This window comes from Poecilia mexicana, unplaced genomic scaffold (assembly GCF_051168715.1).
Source record: "Poecilia mexicana isolate PSO_F unplaced genomic scaffold, ASM5116871v1 scaffold_10, whole genome shotgun sequence".
Taxonomy (NCBI): domain Eukaryota; kingdom Metazoa; phylum Chordata; class Actinopteri; order Cyprinodontiformes; family Poeciliidae; genus Poecilia; species Poecilia mexicana.
Window position 1 is genome coordinate 28293980 of NW_028263379.1, and position 19996 is coordinate 28313975.

The window sequence follows — 19996 nt, forward strand, 5'->3', positions numbered from 1 at the left end:
TATATTCTTTTTTAATATAAGTTATTGTGAGAAAATCTGATAATTTGATTCCAATAAATATATTCCAGCACTTAGAGGCATTTTGGTTTGATTTGGGGTCTAGATTTGATAAGAGTCAACTAGCCAAACATGGATCAGAGATACAATAAACGGAAACAGGGTGTATCACAAAGTCTTCAGAGATTTATATGTAAATAAATGCATCAAAACTGAGACATTTTCTGACCATTTATCATAATAATTCTTAACAATAGTTTGCAATAGAAAGTAATCTCATACATACTAGTATGGGTATGTGGTTTTGAAATTGTTTGTTTACATTTACAAAGTAGTACAGAAAGAAATGTGTTGCATTGTGTTGGGACAAAATAGGGGCTTGAATTGAAAAACGTGTGAATTCACACAGAGCGACGTTAATTACCAGTGAGTGGCTCTTCTTTTCTCATTTTTCTTCCAGTTGCTGGATTTACAATTGTACTCTTGGTTGAGCTGTAAATTTTTAAAACATCTTCTCATTTAAGCTGTGAGAGACTCCATTGCTCAGAGCTGGGGCTTTGGGGAACTTCAGGATACCTGAAGGTGAGGGCAATGTTTTCAATTCGACCGATGATGTATAATATGATAGTTAATGTTTTCAAGTGCCTGCATACAAAAAGTAAAAGAAAAAAATTATAAAATTCTGTTTTGGGTAAAATACTTTTGTTATGACGTACCTCCATTTTTTTATTTTAAGATGGTGGCCATTTAAAAAAAATGTAACCTAAACATTATTGTAATGCTCCAATATTTAAAATCTGCCTCCAAATCTATGCCCTCCACATTATTATATATGACCACAACATGGCTGTTTCATGAATAAGTGCCATTTTAGATTTCAGAAATGAAGTTAAGGATTCACAAATCAAAACAGGTTTTTAAGGAATCTGTAAACAGTGTGGAACATAATATGATAGATCAAGTAATCTCTGTTCAGTGTGGCATAATCCAGTTCAAGGTGGACCAAACTAAATATTTCAAACTTGCATCTAAAGTGAGTCAAATGCAATTGAAATTCCTTAAAAACATTGAAAGTGTGAATAAATTTAGTATAGAATAGAAATCAGTGAATAACATAAAACTATAATCTTCAGCAGCAGACCACTTCAGTATTGGCGCCCTGGGTGGTGAGCCATATAATAAAGAAAATCCTGCCACCAGAATCCTGTTGGCTGTTTATTTTAGAGAGTTGAATTTTTAAACAGTTCTCATGTGCTTCCCTTTTCTCTCTCTCTCTCTCTCTCGGAGGAACATCTTTGGGCCTCTATGTCTGTGTCTACACAAAATGTCCAGGAGATTGTCTACAGTATGAGTCATCCATTCTGCTCCCTCCCCCAGACCAAAGCGCTAATCCCCCACCGCCCCGTCCCCAGCCCTTTTCGGATGGCCAGTGCGCCGTCCATCCACTGGAACCTTTTTCTATCTGGGCAGTGATCCTTATTTCGCCTCCTAATACTCACATTTTATGTCCCATGTCTTTAGCACACACACAAACACACGCATACAAACACAAACATCTTTTGTATCCCTGTTTGGCCAGCCTTTCTCTCCACAGGCGTAATTAAAAATAATGGATGAAAAAGTAAAATAAACACGACTGAGCGCGTCGACACGCACGCACGCACGCACGCACGGAAACATCAAAGCAGCCTTGTAGAAAAGGTCAATTTACTCCCTCACAAAAAAGCACTAATGACGTCACTAGACATGTCCCACAACCTACCGATACCGGTTATAAACTATTTTTAGACACCATAGAACTTTGGACACGCGCGCCTGTCCACTTCTCGAACAGTCGTGACGTAGAGGGCGCGAGCACGTCGTGCAGATCGTGATCATGTGTGACGACGGTGAAATGTTGGCAGACGCGGCAGCAATTTCATCCAAAGATAATGGCGAATGAAGATAGTTCACCCAACGTTCTCCAGCCGTCGTACTGGGATCTAGTCGGTTCTAGCGCATCCCGGCATCAGGAAAGCAAAAATAAAATGAAATAAAATCTAGAAAATATAGTCCGTAAGACAAAGCTCTATTTACTGTGCGAAAATGTAATAAAGAGCATAAAAAGAAAACAAAACCAAAAATACACAACAGAGGAGACGTCAATAAAGGAGGAATCTCTGAAACTAAAACAAAATAGCTAAATATTAGAGAAATATTTAATTCAGATACATGAAATAAAAAATTATAAATCATTATAATTAAGCAATTTCCATTTTGGGATCAATATAGCATATCCTATTCTATTCTATTCTATAATAAAACTTTAGCATAATTAAACAATATTTACAAATCAATGTGAAACCGAACTACACGTCAAAATAATATTACGGATTAAATTAACTGAAGACGACTTTAAGCTTGCGATAAATCATCATAATTACTTTTTTTTAAAATGCTAGCTATAAAGAAAAAAAAAAACAAAAAAAACATAAGTTTTAGGTTTACTGTTTAAACTGCCGCTTCGTCGAACATAAACAAAAGCGGAAGTGAGAACAAGTGCACCCTCCCGTTACACTTGCCAAAAAAAAAAAAAAAAAAAATCTAAACAAGCCAGCGCTTGACTGAATGACTCTTTGTCTTTTTGAACAGCACCTAACTCGTCCCAGAAAGCCACCCACACCATGCCGAACATGGAGAGTATCCTTTCTGTGTACTTTGTCGCCCACCGCGGAACACACACACATTTACACTGTAGCAACCGTTGCTAACCATAAACTGTGTTTGGTCCCTAGCTAGCCCTGCCGTACACGCTCCTTGTAACTTCTCCCCTCCTCCGTCATTGAACGATGAAGGAAAACAGTGACAGCTGCCCGCTCGCTGTGTTGTTGCCGAGATGTTTAATGACTGGTTAATTTTTGACTAGTTTCTCAAAAAGAAAAGGTGGGGGAACACATCCTTCTGTCCCCTGCAATGACCTGGCTTTAATTTACCAAATGTTCCACTGTTGCGTCAGTAAAAACATCATTTCCACTATAACTGGAATATTGTCGTAAACTGTCCCTTGACTAGCTTTTACAAGAACACTTGTTTAACCTCAAGATTGCTGCCAAGGAGCTGCAGCACAACTCTAAGAAATGTGACAAAGAGGAGAAGGCAGAAAAGGCGAAAGCAAAGAAGGTTGGTTTTGTGTCTAACAGATGACAGGCTACAGTACAGCTGTAGCCTTTGTTGGAAGTAAATGTGCCTCGTTGTTTCTTAGGCTATCCAGAAGGGAAACATGGAGGTAGCTAGGATCCATGCAGAGAACGCCATCCGTCAGAAGCACCAGTCCATTAACTTACTGAGGATGAGTGCCCGTGTGGACGCTGTGGCCTCTAGGGTCCAGACTGCTGTCACTATGAACCAGGTTTTCTCTGTTTTCTTTGCAAATGAGCGCTGGTTTTACATAAGGTTTTTTTTTTCTTTTACACAAAAACAGATGTTATCTCTTTTTTGAGAGTAGTGCGACTCCTGTAGTGTCTTTCTGAAGTATTCATCATTACCCATGAACGTTTTCAGATTTTGTCACAGTACAACCATCTGGGCCAGGGGCAGTATCCCACGACCAACACAGATTTTTAGTTTCTTTTTTTTTAATGAAGGCCGTGTTTTGCAAAACGTAGAGGTTCATATGAGGTGCATATGAATATAAACAATACTCAACTATTTGGAAATTATGAAGATATAGTACATTTTTTGTGGAGCATCTGATGTATTGGAGGGGGAATGTGAAATAATTTAGTAGAAAGGGCACCAAAACAGGCTCCAGCTCAGGGGTCCACATCCTTGTAAATTTGGCTCCGACAACCATGATGATTCATTTATGGGTATGTGAGGTGCTTCCACCCCCATCTTTCTCAGTAGGGAACATCTGTCCAGGATGTAGTTTCCTGTCAGACATAGTGTTTTGCATGAACACACATTTTTAAAGGGATAGTATTATGCAAAATTTACTTTTATGAGCTGAACTTCTTGCTATAATTTTAGTCCCTCATCATAAACACACCTGGAGCATTTCCTTTGAGAAATCCTTTAGTCTCCATGGCAACCATTCAGCTGTGCAAATTGCCTGGTTGGACCTAGCTCTGCCTTGAAGATGGCGCTCCTCTTCAGAGCTGCAGTTTTTGAGCTTCCGCCTCCCAGAGCAGCCCTCTCCCACTCAGCTCCTTCAGACTAGCCACCAGCAATTAGCAAACAGCTGGTGGAACTGAGCATCAGCTGAGCTCATGATAGGAGCTATTTTTTCAGAAAAACGCTGGTAAAAACGTTGCTAAAGGGTGAATAGAGGAGTCATGTTGTGATGACTTCCTGAAGGCAGAATTTCAGAAAGAGCAGGAGCTTTTAAAGAGAGAGGCCCAATTTCAAGATGCTAAATCAGGAAGTAAAATTTCTTTTAAGTCGTATCTGATGTATATTGCGTTTTTATGACAACTGAAAGTAACAAAATTACTTGATTATCCTATGAAATGTCACTATGTGCCTGGAAAACACATCATTCTACCCCTTTAAGTTATGTTTTAACAGTTTAGTAATCACTTTTTCACACAGGGTGATGTTGGATCTTTTCCTATCTTAATAATAGACATCTTAATTTAAAAACTGCATTTTGTGTTTACTTGCCTTGTTTTTGACTAATATTTAAATTAGTTTGATGTTGTGAAATACTGAAGTGTATCTGCTGCATCTCGTACGTTGACGTTTGTGGTTGTGTGATGACAAAATCGGAAGAATTTTAATAGACATGAATACTTTCCCAAGGCCGTGTATCTTCAGAGTGACTCACACTCTCTCTGGAAAACAGAGTTGTTGCTTAAAAATATTTCATAGTTCTCCTTCAGCCACGTACGAAAGAATCAGACGCTTGTAGAAATACATCCATCCACTCGTTATTTATACCTGAAAAATCCGGTTATTTATCACAAAGAGGGGATAACTGAGTGAGAAACAAACTTTAGACAGGTTTCCACTTCATCATAGAACCACGAGACAAGCAGCCATGCAGGCCCAATTATAAACCACCAATTAAACCTCCTGCAATAACAAAAAGCCCTTATCTTAAGATGTGAGTTCTTTATACCTCACAATTTACTGAGCGTATAGATTTCAGTGTTTACTCTGAAGCCCTTTTTTTTTTTTTTTTTTTTTTTTTTTTACATAAAGAGAAGCCATTTCCCGAGTAAGCATTAAAAAAAAAGACTAGCAGACAGGCATACAAAAAGACAGCAATTACATAATGTCATTAGATGTGCTTCAGGCCATATGCAATTAGCTCGTCGCTCTTTAGGAGAGGTGGCCTCTTTCAAAATTGCTTTAATTGAAGTTGGAGGCGCCATTTTATAGAAATGATCCTATTTAATAATGTCTGCAGAGACAGTCGGAGGGTGTGAGCTTGTATAGCTGAAGCCCACCTCCTCCGAGAGGCTCTGCTCATCGCCGCCTCTCCTTAAGCAGGCACACGAAAGCATCAGTCATAAAACCATTCAGAGCGCCTCATTCAGCCGAGTCTGGGCTCATTTTCATCATATTAATCCGTAATCCTTGAGCTTTTAAGGAGGCTTTCAAAATAAGAGGCGCTAAGCGCGATCAGGCGCCTGGGTAGAAGAGTTAAAGCGACACCTAGTGGACAGATAGAGATACAGCACTTCTAGGTTTGTTACGTCAGGAGTAATCGTTTTCATGTTTTCCTTTTTATTATTATTATTATTTGCACTTATTTGTGTTGATTTTTTTCTTTTTTGTCTTCAACAACAAAATTTCCCACCCAGGTCACTAAATCCATGTCAGCAGTTTTTAAATCGATGGATGCGACTCTGAAAAGCATGAACTTGGAAAAGGTAAGCAGAGATCCAAATAAAAAAGCTTAAAAAGTGAAATGAATTTAAATAACTTTTTCACAAACGGAGATACGCAGTATTTGAAGTGTTTCTTTCTGTTAATTTTTTTATTATTATGGCTTACAGATAATAAAACGTTTCTCAGAAGAATAAAACATTACATTACACACGACCAATAAAAAAAAAAAAAGAAATATTGTCCGTAATAGCCTTCAATACTGCATCTGTGCGGCATGGTGGTGATCACCGCCATTTTGCTGGCCTGTCAAGTCCAGAGCTACCTTGATCACTGAAGCAGCTGCTAGTATCTGTGGCAGCGTCGGCCGGGTACCAAGACCCACCGGAAATAAAAACCAGCATCTTCATAAAGATTTTAAGCCAAAGGAAACATGAAGAGCTCTAAAATGTCCTGGTAAATGGCAGTGTTAGAAAACCCAGAGAACCGACAAGAAGCAGATGACATACATGGCACCCTGACTAATCACCGACTGTGGGAACTTCCCCCTTCAAGCGGCGTTTATTCTTCGCCTCTCCACATCTTTTCTAAATGAAACGTAAAGTTTACTTTCATCTGAAAAGAGGACTTGTTGCTCCAGGCTCTGTCCATGAAGCTGCCCTCAAATTTTTGAATATACTTTGCTTGACAATCCTCTTCAGGCTACAGTTATCCCTGTTTTTGCAACCACACTTCTTCCTTCCACTTAACTTTTCTATGAATATACTTGGACGCAGCCCTCTGTGACCTGTAGTGGCTTTCCCTGCTTCTGGAGCATGTCAGTGACTGCTGGAAAACTGTCGAGTCAGCCTTCTGCCTCCACATTGTCTGGGCTACAACACGGTCAAATAATTTGGATTTTTATAAACTGTAAGCCATAATTACCAACAGTATCGGAAAAAAGCTGAAGCCTGTCTGTTTGTCATGCTTCTACGTGAGTTTGAGTTTCTTTGGTCCTTCTGCTCAGATCTCGGCCCTGATGAACCAGTTTGAGAGGAACTTTGAGACGATGGACGTGCAGGCGGTGCTGATGGAAGACACCATGGGCAGCACGTCCACGCTCACCACGCCGCAGGTAACGACCTCCGTTAGTTCCCAGACTGCTGACGGGTCATGATTCGATCTCTTTGTCTGCAGAACGAAGTGGACATGCTTCTGCGAGAGATGGCTGACGAAGCGGGGTAAGGTCCTTGGTTGGTCCGTAGCTGATTTTAAACAAAGACAGAGACGTTAGAGACGTCTGTAGTGAAGGTGGAGTTTATTTTCTCACATTTGTCCTCCTGTGAAACCACGTTTGTCTCTGTTAAGGTTGGATCTCAGCTTGGCGCTTCCTCCTGGACAGACGTCCCCCGTGACTTCCACTGTGGCTTCAGCCGAGCAGGTAACTCAACTTTTCCCACCACAGTTCTTCCTTCCACTCAACTTTTGACGAATACGCTTGGTTACAGCTCCATGGATAATCAGCTTGACCTGTTGTGGCTGACCTTCCACATGAAGGGGAACACATCTAATTATTTCTTCTTCTTCAACTTTTTATCGGGGGTTTTCACGCTGCACAGAGTTTCTGTAGCCGTCCGAAGTTTTGTTTGAAATTGACACCAAAAAAAGTTTCTGTAGCGTGATTGTGAAATACAAGTAAACCGACTGTTTTATAATGTTTTACTCTACTTTCCAAATGAAAATCTACAAAGTTTGAGAGCATTAATTTAAATATTTATCAAATTACTTGTTTACTTAATTCATTTACAGTTTAAAATGAACATATAAAATAAAGACAGGTTTTGAATGAAAAGGAGTAGTGTTAAAACATAACTTGCTGAATAAAATGCCATTCATTTTACGTTGAATAATAATGGATTTGTTGGATCTCTGCAGCTTTTTAATCAGCCAGGAAGAAACTCATGGTGATGCCAGGAACGCTGCAGATTTTATGCTGAATCTGGTGACAGGACCACTGTTACTCATACATTTCACAGTCTGGCTTTTCTGATAGACTGGCAAGAAGAAGAAAAGGTCCTGAAGGAGACCTGTTCGCAGTTTCCCATCAGCTCATTGGTACAGCAGATTCAGATTGACTGCTTTGCCTCCTGAAGGCTGTTAATCACTGCAAAAACACAAAATCTTACCAAGTTATTTCAGTCTACTTTCTAGTGGTGTCAAAATAACACAAACCTAACTTATAAGTAGCTTTGAGGAAGATATAGAAGCTTTTTTAAGTCACTAATTCATTAAAATTGATGAAAAAGTTCTGGTTCCACTGGCTGTAAATTATTGACCCGGCGGGGTGAATACAGATATGTTCCATATTTATTCTTACTTGTTAAAAAATATAACATGAAAAGCTCTTTTCTTTACCGGTGGAAGGCAAAGACATTTTCAGCAACAAGGCAATTCAGAATGCTTTACATTAATTAAAAGGAAATACAAACAAAATAACAAACCAAAAGAAAGAGCAAAAGAAGAAAAAGTATCTAATAATGTTGATCCAAAGTATATGAACTAGATAGTTTATAACCAGATTATAAACTAGAAGTTTATAATGTGCCACTTCATGTTGATCTATCACATAAAAAGCTTTGATGTTTGTGGTTTTAAAGCAACAAATTGCACTTTTTCACTTTTTAAGTTCAAATGGCGTGAATACTCCTGCATGGAGTTAACAAGTTAGAATAAATATGATTAATGATTAAAACACAACTAATAAATCAGTAGAAATGATGGCAGCAGCTCAGCTTTTTAAAACAAGAACAGATGAAAGCCGTAGAAGAATTTAAAGAGCGCCCCTGCTGGCCTGGCGGACCTAAGCAATGCCTTAGTTTGCCCTTGGAATAACATGTTTACTCTGGTGGTAAATATGTTACAAAAGCATATTTTACACTTTTTGCAGTAAGAGAAAAGGCTGAATGTTTTCACAGCGTTCAGTTTGGTTTAATTCCTTGAAAAAGGAACAAGCGTCTCATTCTGGGGGTTTTTGATCACATTTAGCTCCGCTCCACATTCGGTGGCAACAGGAGCGTGAACGCAGCGCAGAGGCTTTCCAGCTCCAGCTTTTCTGAAGCTCCAGTCATTAGTAATCCTGTGGGGACTTTCAGTGGTTTTTCTGCAGCTAACACTCAATAATCTTTGCTGGAGGGTGAGAGGAGTGTGTAATCATCCTCGCTTTAAATTTATGAACCAGGATATATTTTTTAAAAGTGCTGTGTTTTAATTCTGTTAACCAGGAGGAGCTTTCCAAGAGACTGTCCAAGGTGAGAGACCAAGCGTCGTAGAGACGCAGTGGAAAAGGAGGCGGATGAATAAATGAAAGGAAACGCAAGTGAAAGAAGAACTCCAGCGGAAATACAAGCAAAAAAAAACAAAACAAAAAAAAAAAAACAAGAAAAGAATCGAAATAGCAAACAGAGCAATGTGCCTACACACTCTGTTCTTTGTCCTCCTGTGAGGGAAACAACGGTGAGCACGGTAAGAGGATGATTACAGTCCTGCTTCTTACTGCACAGCTTCATAATAACACTTTACATTATTACAATAATAATAATAATAATAATACATAATACTTTTAATTTTGTCACAAAAGACTTTTGTTGTTCCAAGCGATACATGGATGAGTGTGGGGGAAAATTAGCTGCACTGTGAACAGCTGATGCCTCATTCTTAGTGGATTATCAGGTATGTACAAAATGCAAGTGACCTTTTTGAAATGCATTTATATTTTTAGGTTTTTAAATTTTATTTATTCATTTCCTGCACCATGTTTCCTTTAGGATATGAAGACTTCTGATGATCCTCTATGCTTCTTACTGTGACTCTGCTACTATAACCAGTGTGTCAGGGTTTTTTTTTTTTTTCATTAGTTGTCCTATAAAGATTTCACTTATAAACCAAGTTAAGTTGCCACTTTAGTTTATTCCCAAAGCTCCAAATGTAACAACAAATGTAAACAGTAACCCACCTCCACTGAGAAATAGTCCGTTGAGTGTGATTAGCCACATTTTGTTTGACGGAGGAGTCTGGTTTTGCTAGCCGGACTCGGGTAGAATTAGAACCCGTCTGATAGCATGAAGTGGGATAAGAGGTATGAAAAAGCATCGTATCATGACCGAGTGCAAGGAAATGAAATAACAGATGAGAATATTGATATCTGTCTGCCTGAAGACGGCTACAGAGTCATCTCTAAGGCTTTGGATCTCCGCTGTCTCAATTTTATTCTGGAAAATATGGAACAAAAAAATATGGTGAAGCTTCTACGGTGAGGAGACATGACAAACATGAGCCTCGGAGAGCATCGACGGCTCAGTCAGGACGTCATATCAAAAGAAAACAGAACAACTGCAGCCGCCAGGTCAGTGTTCATGACTCCACTGGAAGAAAGAGACTGAGCAAAGATGGCCGCCACTGGAGACTTCCAAGGCTGTAACTGAGGCCGACGGTCACCACCTGGGAAACGTTTGGCGAAACCTTTTGTTTGTTCTGTTCTTGTTCAAACAAAATCCTGAGTCAGGATTTCAGGAGGCCATCTTAGTTAGAGTCAGATTTGATGGTGGAAGTATGAGGGTCTGGTTATGTCACTTATTTATTAATTTAAATACATTTAAAGCTGCTCTCCATCCTCTTTTTCCATCCTTTTCCCTCCTCCTCTTTGCCTCCTCCAACAAGGAACAGATGAGAGGTCAAAGGTGTCACCTGAAGAGGAAGTGGCCTTCTGCTGCTCGCATGCCAGCGCCCCATTACACACACACAAACACACACACACACACACACACACACACACACACACACACACTGCAGCGTGTCTCAGCTGCGAGCGATTACAGGTGCCGTCCAAGCGCACGGCTATCTGTGCGCTTGGACTCCGGCAGCAGCCGAGTTTCTCCTGAGTGACGCCCGTTCACCTCTGACCCTGTTTGTGTCCCACCCAATCATCATCAGCGCACACTTAACTGCATCCACAATCATCATCAGGCTGACACAGGCCTCCAATTGGCTCATTACTCGAAACTTTGATGAGTTTACGTCCTCGGTGTAAGTCCTCAGCCGTTCCTGTCTGCAGCTGACCTTCGGTGATCCGACAGCTGTCAGTCATTTCTGCCTTTAGTTGAAATCACATGAAATTAAAATTCCCCGTCCCTCCTTTTTCTTTTTCTTTTCTTTTGTTTTTTTTTTTTTTTTGCTGTAAGAGCCACAGAATGTATTTGATGCTCGTCGTTTTGAGTCTGTTTTAACCCTTTGTGGCTTTCTTCTCGGGTTTCAGCGTGATTAAAGCGAGGGGAGTCTGTCAGAGTCCATTTCTCCGTCCGCTCCGTTCATCCCCAGCTCATGTGCCGGGGATGTTTTCGCCAGATGTGCACAGAGGCTGCTTCTGGATGAGTAAAAAAAAAAAACAAACACTGTTTTTTTGTGTATGTGTGTGTCATCCAGGTGTAGATGCCAGGAGGCTCTCGCTGTAGCTCCTTTTAACGCCTCCTGAAGGAGCGGTTCTCGATGACAGGAGTGATCCGTCGGGCCGCTGGTCCCGGCGCTGCGCTCGCTCTAATCTGGTGGAAAAAAGTTGTTCCATCACACAGAATAATAACTGATTCATAGAAAAACTTACAGCTAAATTGTGATAGTTTGTGAAATTTCACGTGTCTGCAGTTTAGCAGTTGGAAGAAAATGCAAACCTAATATTCTAAATACCTAAAAGTTGCTGTTTTTTTTATTATAATATCAAATACCCGTTGTAACAAATTGTAAATTTGGCAAAAACGATTAGAAATGCAATCGACAAATTATTCTGAGATGTTTCCATCGATGTGCTGGTATTTCAGAGGAGTTTAAAACTTTTTTAATTTTGTGAAAATTGAAGTTTTGTTTACTGGAAGTTTTAAAAGAAAATGCTTTTTTTTTTTAAATGAAGAGAGATTCTTTTCTCTGTGAGCTGTAATCATTTTTGCTTCGTATTTGGATCATGCTGTGCACAGCTAGACTGCAAGAAGACACATTTTTATTTAGTCATGATCTTTAAAGGTCCAATTAAAGGTGCAATGCTTCATATTTTGGTATCGATCCAATAAAACGTAAATACACGGGTTGTATTGCCAATAACGATACTAATAACGATACTGATACTTTTTGTTATTTAAGTTTTCTGTATCACCAAACTTCTGACCTTTTGATGTTTTTGTAGTCCTTCTTGTTACAGAACTTTAGATCGAATTTATACATATAAAATATATCAATAGCGTGTTAAAATAATAAGCAGAAACAACATAAAAACAGAACAAAATATGTGCATTTTTTCCCACAAGTGTAAAAATATGTAATTTGAGACCAAGTCAAAGCAAAATCTTTTTTTTTTAAGTTACAGTTGAGAAACTACGATACAGAAATTAAATAAAATTTTAACACAGAATCTGAAATTAAAGTATCGATCTGGTGCTGATACCGATTTGACTGATAATATTGATAAAATAGGCCCACCTCTATTAAACAGTGGAGCATTGCAGTGTTGTGTTTTTGTCATAATCATAATAATAATTACTATTTTAATAACATGCCATAAAATGTTGCAGCTTGCTTGTGTTAGAAAATGCCACAACCTGACCTACCAGTTTTCACTTGGTTGTGATTTAATTTAGTTTAATTAAACTTGGATCATTTCCATAATCAAACATATTAATCTGTGAAGGAAAAAGTTTAAGAAATGTCTGAAAAGTGGAGCTTTGTGCCTCACACCTGCAGCTTCTAACGTATGTAGGGATTTTTTTTTTTGAGTGTGAACTAAATTGAATATATGTGCAACATCTCCACCTTCTGGAATTTATTTTGACTCTATTTATTAATTTATTTAGTCAGTTCACAAATGATTTCATCCCAAGGTTTGGTGTAATTTTTGGTTCAAATTCCTCTCGTGCTATCCGGTACTGGCCCGTTCCTGATCGGGGTCACAGTGAGGGCGCCGTCTCGGGTCGGAGCAACACAACCAGCCAGATCAGAACCAACTAGATTCAGAGTTTAACTCACAATAAAACAATCCAGTCAAATTCAGACGCCACATATCAGAGAAATAGTCTTTTTAAATTAATAATAGCATTGTTTTCACACATGATATTGTATTTATTTCAGATTTATTTTAATCGCTTCACTAGATTCCTAAATTGTTGTATAGTTTTTGACATCTTCAGGTGAAAAAGCTCATTTTCGTCGTAAAAGCAGGAAATGTTTCATAAGATAAGGTTAGGAGGTTGTATTTTCTTCTCCTCCTGCTGCTGCTTGTCTCCTTTCCCACCTCTCAGCCTCCCAACTGAAAAAAAAAAATTCAATTACCAGCCAGGAAGGGTCAGGTCAAACACAGGAAGCCCAGCTGATTGGTTCTGCTCGCATGTCTATGGGCATGTGTGACCAATCACTGCAGCCCTCAGTCACCATATGCTGCTGTGTGTACGTTTAGGTGTGTGTGTGTGTGTGTGTGTGTGTGTGTGTGTGTGTGTGTGTGTGTGCGTGTGTGTGTGTGTGTGGGGGGGGGGTGTGTGTGTGTGCGTGTGTCTAATTGTTCCAGACCGAGGCTTCCCTGTAGTTTCCACTCTCACCTCTTGACCATTGTACCCGGTCAGACGTGTTAACGCTGCTTTTAATCAGTTTTACTGTCACACACACACACACACACACACACACACACACACACACACACACACACACACACACACACACGCATGCACACACACACCTGAATACAGCTGGCCCTGTCCATCCTTACCCTCCACAGCACGCTTCATTAACCAATCTGCTGCTCACACACACACATTCACACACACACCTGATCTCGCCCTGTTAACCTCGTCCAGCCTGACCCCTCCCTCACTCGCTCATCTCTCTTACTGCTTGAGTCTTTGTCTCGACACAAATCTCACATTTTCATCTAACCTGTGGCTGCATCTGTTCACAGCAGGGAAACGTTCGAACAGACGACAACGTTCAGATAGGAGCAGAAAACCGCTCTGGAGGAGCTTCACTTCAAGCGTCCAGATAGCCGTCATATGAAATAATTTAACAATGAAGTTGATCTGTTCAGTAACTCTGCAAGTGAAGCACAATATGTTGAAATGTGTCGATTATTTCCATGCCTGCTGATGTTTTCACATTTTTGTGTGTGTTACTCATGACGATTTTACTCCTGCTTAACGGTTATGTCTTTCAAGAGGCGCATTTTATAACTTTTCTAAGATATCTAAAATCCATCAGGACGGACTGCGTTATAATCTTTTCAAAAGCTGTCGTAGTTAATCACTCTAGTTTAATCTCTTGCTCCAACCAAAGTCTGAGTGTTTCGTTTTCTTTATTCTTGCTCATGTTGACATTTTTGTCAGATTTCCAGTCATAGCTGCTTACTTGTTTATTTTCTGAAGTGTTTTTTGTTACTTGTTGCTTCCTTAACAAGTATCTTGCTTCGGTTGCGAATCACCCTGGAGTTATTTCATTTAGTTGGCCGTTTACTTGGGATATCTTGTCTGGCTTTCTGTGGAATTATTTGCGTGTTTTGGACTCTCAGCTTTCAAAATGTTTTCGTACCGTCACACGGTGTGCAGAGTGAACCTAGAAACACAAATAAACAGTAAAGATCAGGGGTGTATTATCGGTGGGATGATTGTTGGGACCTTTCGGTTGATCCCCTGGCATTAGGAACAAAAACACCTGTAAATCACAAAATGAAAAGATGATTTGAAAGTAGAATCTACCTGGTAGCCCAAGAGACGAGTCTGGGTTTGCCTCACCTGGTAGAACCAGTCCCTTGTTCTACGCATTGCTTCCTACATGGGGTCTTGGCTACTGAGAAAAACGTGCTTTTTAGAGGCGTGGATTCTTTTGAGGTTCTAAATTTTACCCAATCGCTAATGTGCCAGTTCGACGCTATGAAGCTTACCAGATATCGCCTGCTCTGTAAACAAAGAAATGCCGATCCAAACGACCAATATTTAGAAGTGTAGCAAAGACAGATTGAAAAGTTCACTTCCTCTGCTACCATTTCTAAACCTACAATTCTAAAACAATCAATCAATCAATCAATCAATCAATCAAATTGCATTTGCATTGCACATTTCATGATTCAGGCATGTCAAAGTGCTCTACGTTATAAAAACACAAAAATACAAAGAAACTGCGTTGGAAGGCCTTGGCCAGGGTAGAGATTCTCAGACACTTTCATGTGCAGGTTGTCGTGTTGGACTGTTTTTAGGAGTTGGGCATAGCTACAGCTAGGAACATTTGTTGCTCCAAACTTTATGCTAACACTGTGGCGGTTGGCGCACACCAATGCACAAAGCAAGTTCCTCAGCTTGGCGCCCTGCGTCGTGACCTCTACCAGATAGAACATCTTTGAGATGGATTAGCAGTTCTTGTCCAACATCAGCGTCCGACCTCAGAAATGCACCTCTGTTAAAAATATCAAACGTCAAGTCAGTGGATCAAGAATGTGATGTCAATCAAGTTAATCTGCTCCGCGAAGGCGGACGTCGAGTGAATGCTCTTGGCAGCAGCAGTGCGTGTCAGGGTGAACAGTGACGTGTTGTGAGCGTGTGTGGGGTGCATATGGTAAAACGCTCTGTTGGTCTGCTGTTTAGTCACACTCCCGCGTCTCAAATTGAATTAGCGTTGACAGCGCACAGCGTCAGCCGCGTGTACGTGTGTGCGCACCGGGAGCACTGGCTGTTGGCAAGCTGTCTGCGTGTGTGTGTGTCGAAACACTGGGTGGGGGAAGAGGGCTCTCTCTCTCTCTCTCTCTCTCTCTCTCTCTCTCTCTCTCCCCTGAAATCAATTAAACGAGTATAGATGTGCAGCCGTGGGGGTGAGAGGGGTACATCCTGTAGAGGGCAGCGCAGACAGACAGCACCATCTGGGGCAGCGGGCGGATCTGACCCGGGGTTGAGACATGAAAGCACCGAGGCAGGGATAAGAAGAGCGCAGAGTGCAGGTCTGCGCTAAATCACTCTTTCCTCCCTCCTCCCTCCTCCTGCTGCTCCATCACTCCATCCCTCCGTCTGCCATCCGATACATCGGCCACGGCGCATCACTCAATCATCCCCCCTCCCAACTCTCCTTTCTTATCCTCCGCTCTCCTCGGAGGAGTGATAACCTGTCATACACAGGAAGCGAAAACAGGGGAGGGCGATCCATCCGCCCTGACAAGAGATAGGGGCAAAGAGGAAAAGAATATCTCGCATCTCTTGTTCCAGAAAGCGCTGATTTATAGGTTCGTCCTAAACAAAACCAGTGCCAGCGTCTTTTTGGTGTCGGTCGCCCTCATGCGCGGATTGAAACGTACACCTGCATGAAAAGTCGAGTTCGGTTCGGACGGGCTGCTGCAGGTGATGGACAGCCCCGGGTCAGAGTGTGCGTTGTGTTTGTTGGTCATGAGGTGGGTGCTGACAGCCTTCAACCAGCCGCTGAAACGCACAGCTCCATTGATCAGTGTAATCTCAGCTCAACAAGAAACGCTGGATTGCGTTGTCTAAACCACACGGTAAGACAAACAAAATCTCTAATTTACGGTAAAATACCGGCAGATGTTTACCGTTTTTATACGGTGAAATTCTGGACACCGCAGCAGCCGGTATTTTATCGGAAATTAGAGACGGTTTGTTGTTGTTTTACAGTGCAGACTGCAGTCTAAATGGTTTTATTTAAGTTGTGGAAATATCTGGGGCAACTCCTCTTGAGGCATTTACAACACTACAAAGAACAATACAATTAATCGATAACTTAGAAAGTACAAACACATTATATAATCTAAATGATTAAAATTCATTGAAGTGAGATTATAGACAGCTCTAATATTGTACAAAGCTAAGAATGAACAGTTACCTGAAAACATGAAAAAAATAACAGTTTTAAGACTAAGAAGTAAATGTGTAAGTTCAGGACAAAGTCACTGATTAAATATTTCGGACTTCTAGAGAAAAATGGAGTCAAACTGTGGAATGAATTGAATATTGAACTTAGACAATGTCCAAAACTGTTCACAACACACACAAACAAACAGATGAGTATTGCTGGATGTAAAATATGAGATTATTATTCAAATATTGTTGGTGCTGGTTTTGTTGTTTAATGATTGCTCATCCACTATAATTAAGATTAAGTAGATGCTACGCTGATTTCATATGCTAACTATGAAACATGGGTTTGATATATAGATTAAAATGGGCATATTGATAAGTTTATGCTTTCATCCACTCTCTTGACTATATAAAAACAGTTTTGACATTATGGTTCATGTTGTATTTTTTTGTACATATTTTAAAAATAAACAAATATGCAGAGGAGTATGGAGGGAAAAAAAGGAACGTGTGGAGAAGACATACGTGTGTACGCGGGCAGGGTGAGGCTGTTGTTGACTGTCTGGGAAGCGAAGGAGACGACATGGAAACTGCGTGTTGACGTCAGAACTGGGAGTCACAGAGCTGCTGGGGCGATTAGCACGTCGTCTGATGAATGGCGTTGGTTTGAGGGCCGGATGGATCGCTCACTTACAGGAAACCCGACAACACACACGTTTTCATGTGTACAAACACACGGAAACACACTCATCTCTCCTCTCTTTCCAGGAGACCAGGACGTTTGTAAATACACTGAGCGCCTCGCCAAAGTATTAACGAACCGTTTCTCAATTAAAGTTGAAATTTAAGCTATGAAGTGGAGGGTAAATAATGCAAGAGTGTAAAAATCTGAAAAGTGTGGCCTGCATTTGTATTCAGCTCCCTTTGCTTCAATGCCCTAAACAAGCCAGACTGGTCGTTATTAAAATAGGTCATAAAACAATGCTCTAAGCTGTTGTCATCTCACAGAGTACTGCTCAAAGCAAATCTGTTTCATATTTCAAAAGGCTCCGTCAAGAAAAAGCTTTCATTAATCACAAGAGAAGCAGCCAATGAGGAGTTGCAGTGACCGCTGCACATATCGGAAGAGTGTCGGTCACAAAGTCTTTGAACGCCCAATTTAACGTTTCTTAGAGCTGAAAGAAAGTTTTCCCTTAGATTTCACCAAGAGTCTGAGACCTTACAACCACAGAGCCGTTTTTGCTTAAAGACTTTTAATAAATATATACAATAGAAAATTTGTGGTCATTTTTTTGTTATAAAACACCACTTTATTTCTGCTTTTTAAAAAAAGGTTTTAAAACAAAGGAAAATATTTACAAAAAGAGGACTGATACATTTTCTTCGATGGGATGTTGATGTTTTAGGAAACTCATTCTAACAAACAAAAAAACAAATATTTATTACTGATACTTGAGTCATTCTGTGGTGGAAATAGAACATAGATTTTATCCCATACAAAAAAACAACTAAAATCTGCATTATATGCTTATATTTTAAAAGAAATTGTTGTTTCTGCACTGTTTTAGTCCAATTATTAAGAGCCATTGAAAGTCTAGTCACTTGCTCTTGAACATTAGACTAAAACTGATGACCAACACAGATAATGTTCTGGAGGAAAACTACCCCTGAAGTTTTAACACTGTAAAACACGGTGGTGGCTTCATCATGCTGTGGATGATTTTTGTCAGCAAAGACATGGAAACTAATTAGAGTTTATTTTGGGAAAATAAGTGACACTTGAGACTGAAGCTTACCTTGCAAAAATAACAATTGTCTATTGCAAAAGAATCCTAATAAAGCACATGGAAGTTTGTGGTTCTCACAAAAGGTGATAAAATTCACAGATTATTATACTTTTGCGAGGCTTTTTACAAAGTTCTTTAACGATTCAGACAGTAAAACCCAAATATCTTCAATTTTACAGCTTCATATCCTTTTTAAAAGAACTTATAATCAAGTGTGAAATCAGCTCTCTGAATTTTTGTCCGACTAGCGGAGAACGCTTAATAACTGTTAAACTGCTCTTGCTTTTCACATTGCACTCTGAGTGAAATTCAATTTCAGACACAGCTGGTTTCACTTCCATTTTTTTTTTTTTTTTGTTTGACAGCTGCACTCAGTCACGTCTCATAATCTGGCCTGATAAACAACCGGATTTTATTGAGTTTGCAGAGAAAACAGCGTCCAGACTGTGCGGAGGGCCGAGCTGCAGGGCGCCGAGCGCGGCGGGTGCAGCACGGTGGAGTCCTGCAGACGACAACCGACACGCGGCGTGTTTGTGCTGCGCCTCTGTGTGTGTCATGCATGCTAATCTAATGAATGGGCAGTATATTTACATGTCTACGCTCGACGCAGAGCCTCTCTCCTGTTTCGGGATGCCATTTCACATGATTGGAAGCAAATGACTCCTGGGGTCAAATTTCCCTCCCTTTTTCTCTCTTTTTTTTCTTTTACTGCCCGTCAATCACAGACGTCCGTCCCCTCCTCGTGTTATTCCAAGCTGGAATCGGAACGGGTTCCGTGTTATTTCAGCCGCCACCTACAAGAGGATCATGTTGACAGGCTTTACGGCGCTGGAGGAACAGAGGAGGACATTCAGGATCAGCAGGCTGATAAAAGCTTCACTCCGCTTCCACTTCTAGGCAGACTTTTGTTGTGCTTCGCATGTCAAAAATGAAATCAGAGGCATTGCAGCCAGACAGAATGTCATGTTGCGTTGCGTAGGACGCAAATGTATCTCAGAGGCCGTGGGATTCTTGCAAAAAAGATTGTACCGCCCATAACTCCTTGCAGCTCAAACTAACACACCTTTCTCTCTGCAGTCGATTACGTCTTTTTCGTTTTCATTGAGTTTGGGCATCAGCTTAAACCACGCTGGACAGAGGCAGGTGCAGAGTTCAGGTCTCCTCGGATGAAAGCAATTAGTTTAATTGAAAGATCAGGAATTAGTTGGGAATTTAGAATGATTGTCCCACAAGGTAGGCAAACATGGAAATGACAGTATCGAGTGACCCGGTGCTGATTGTGTCTGCCTGTGCACAAAGGGCGAGCTGTCTGATAGGGCTGCTGCACCTGACCGCTGGCTGAGACCGAGGGGCCATCTCCCTTTAGCCCGAGTTCCTCAATTGACTCCTTCCTGCTATTTTCCCCTCTCTGCCCCGTCCGGCCCACGTTAGCTCGCTGACGTGCTCGGCTATGACAAGTAAATTGCTGTTTGGTTATGACCGTTTGTCGGGAAACAGTCCATTTCCACCCACCATCCCCCCACTTTGCCTAAACCACCAGAAGAAGAGCGG

General features: G+C 40.6%; 1 protein-coding gene across 1 annotated transcript; it reads left to right on the forward strand.

Moving 5' to 3' along the window:
- The first annotated feature begins 1391 nt into the window (after window positions 1–1391).
- On the forward strand, window positions 1392–11120 carry LOC106912647 (charged multivesicular body protein 1b-like). The gene is made up of 10 exons (XM_014979446.2): window positions 1392–2676; window positions 3059–3156; window positions 3239–3385; window positions 5784–5852; window positions 6815–6922; window positions 6985–7028; window positions 7156–7228; window positions 9069–9309; window positions 9425–9516; window positions 9612–11120. The coding sequence occupies exons 1-8, from the start codon at window positions 2661–2663 to the stop codon at window positions 9114–9116; spliced, it is 603 nt and encodes a 200-aa protein (XP_014834932.2). The 5' UTR covers window positions 1392–2660; the 3' UTR covers window positions 9117–9309; window positions 9425–9516; window positions 9612–11120.
- The last annotated feature ends 8876 nt before the right edge of the window (window positions 11121–19996 follow it).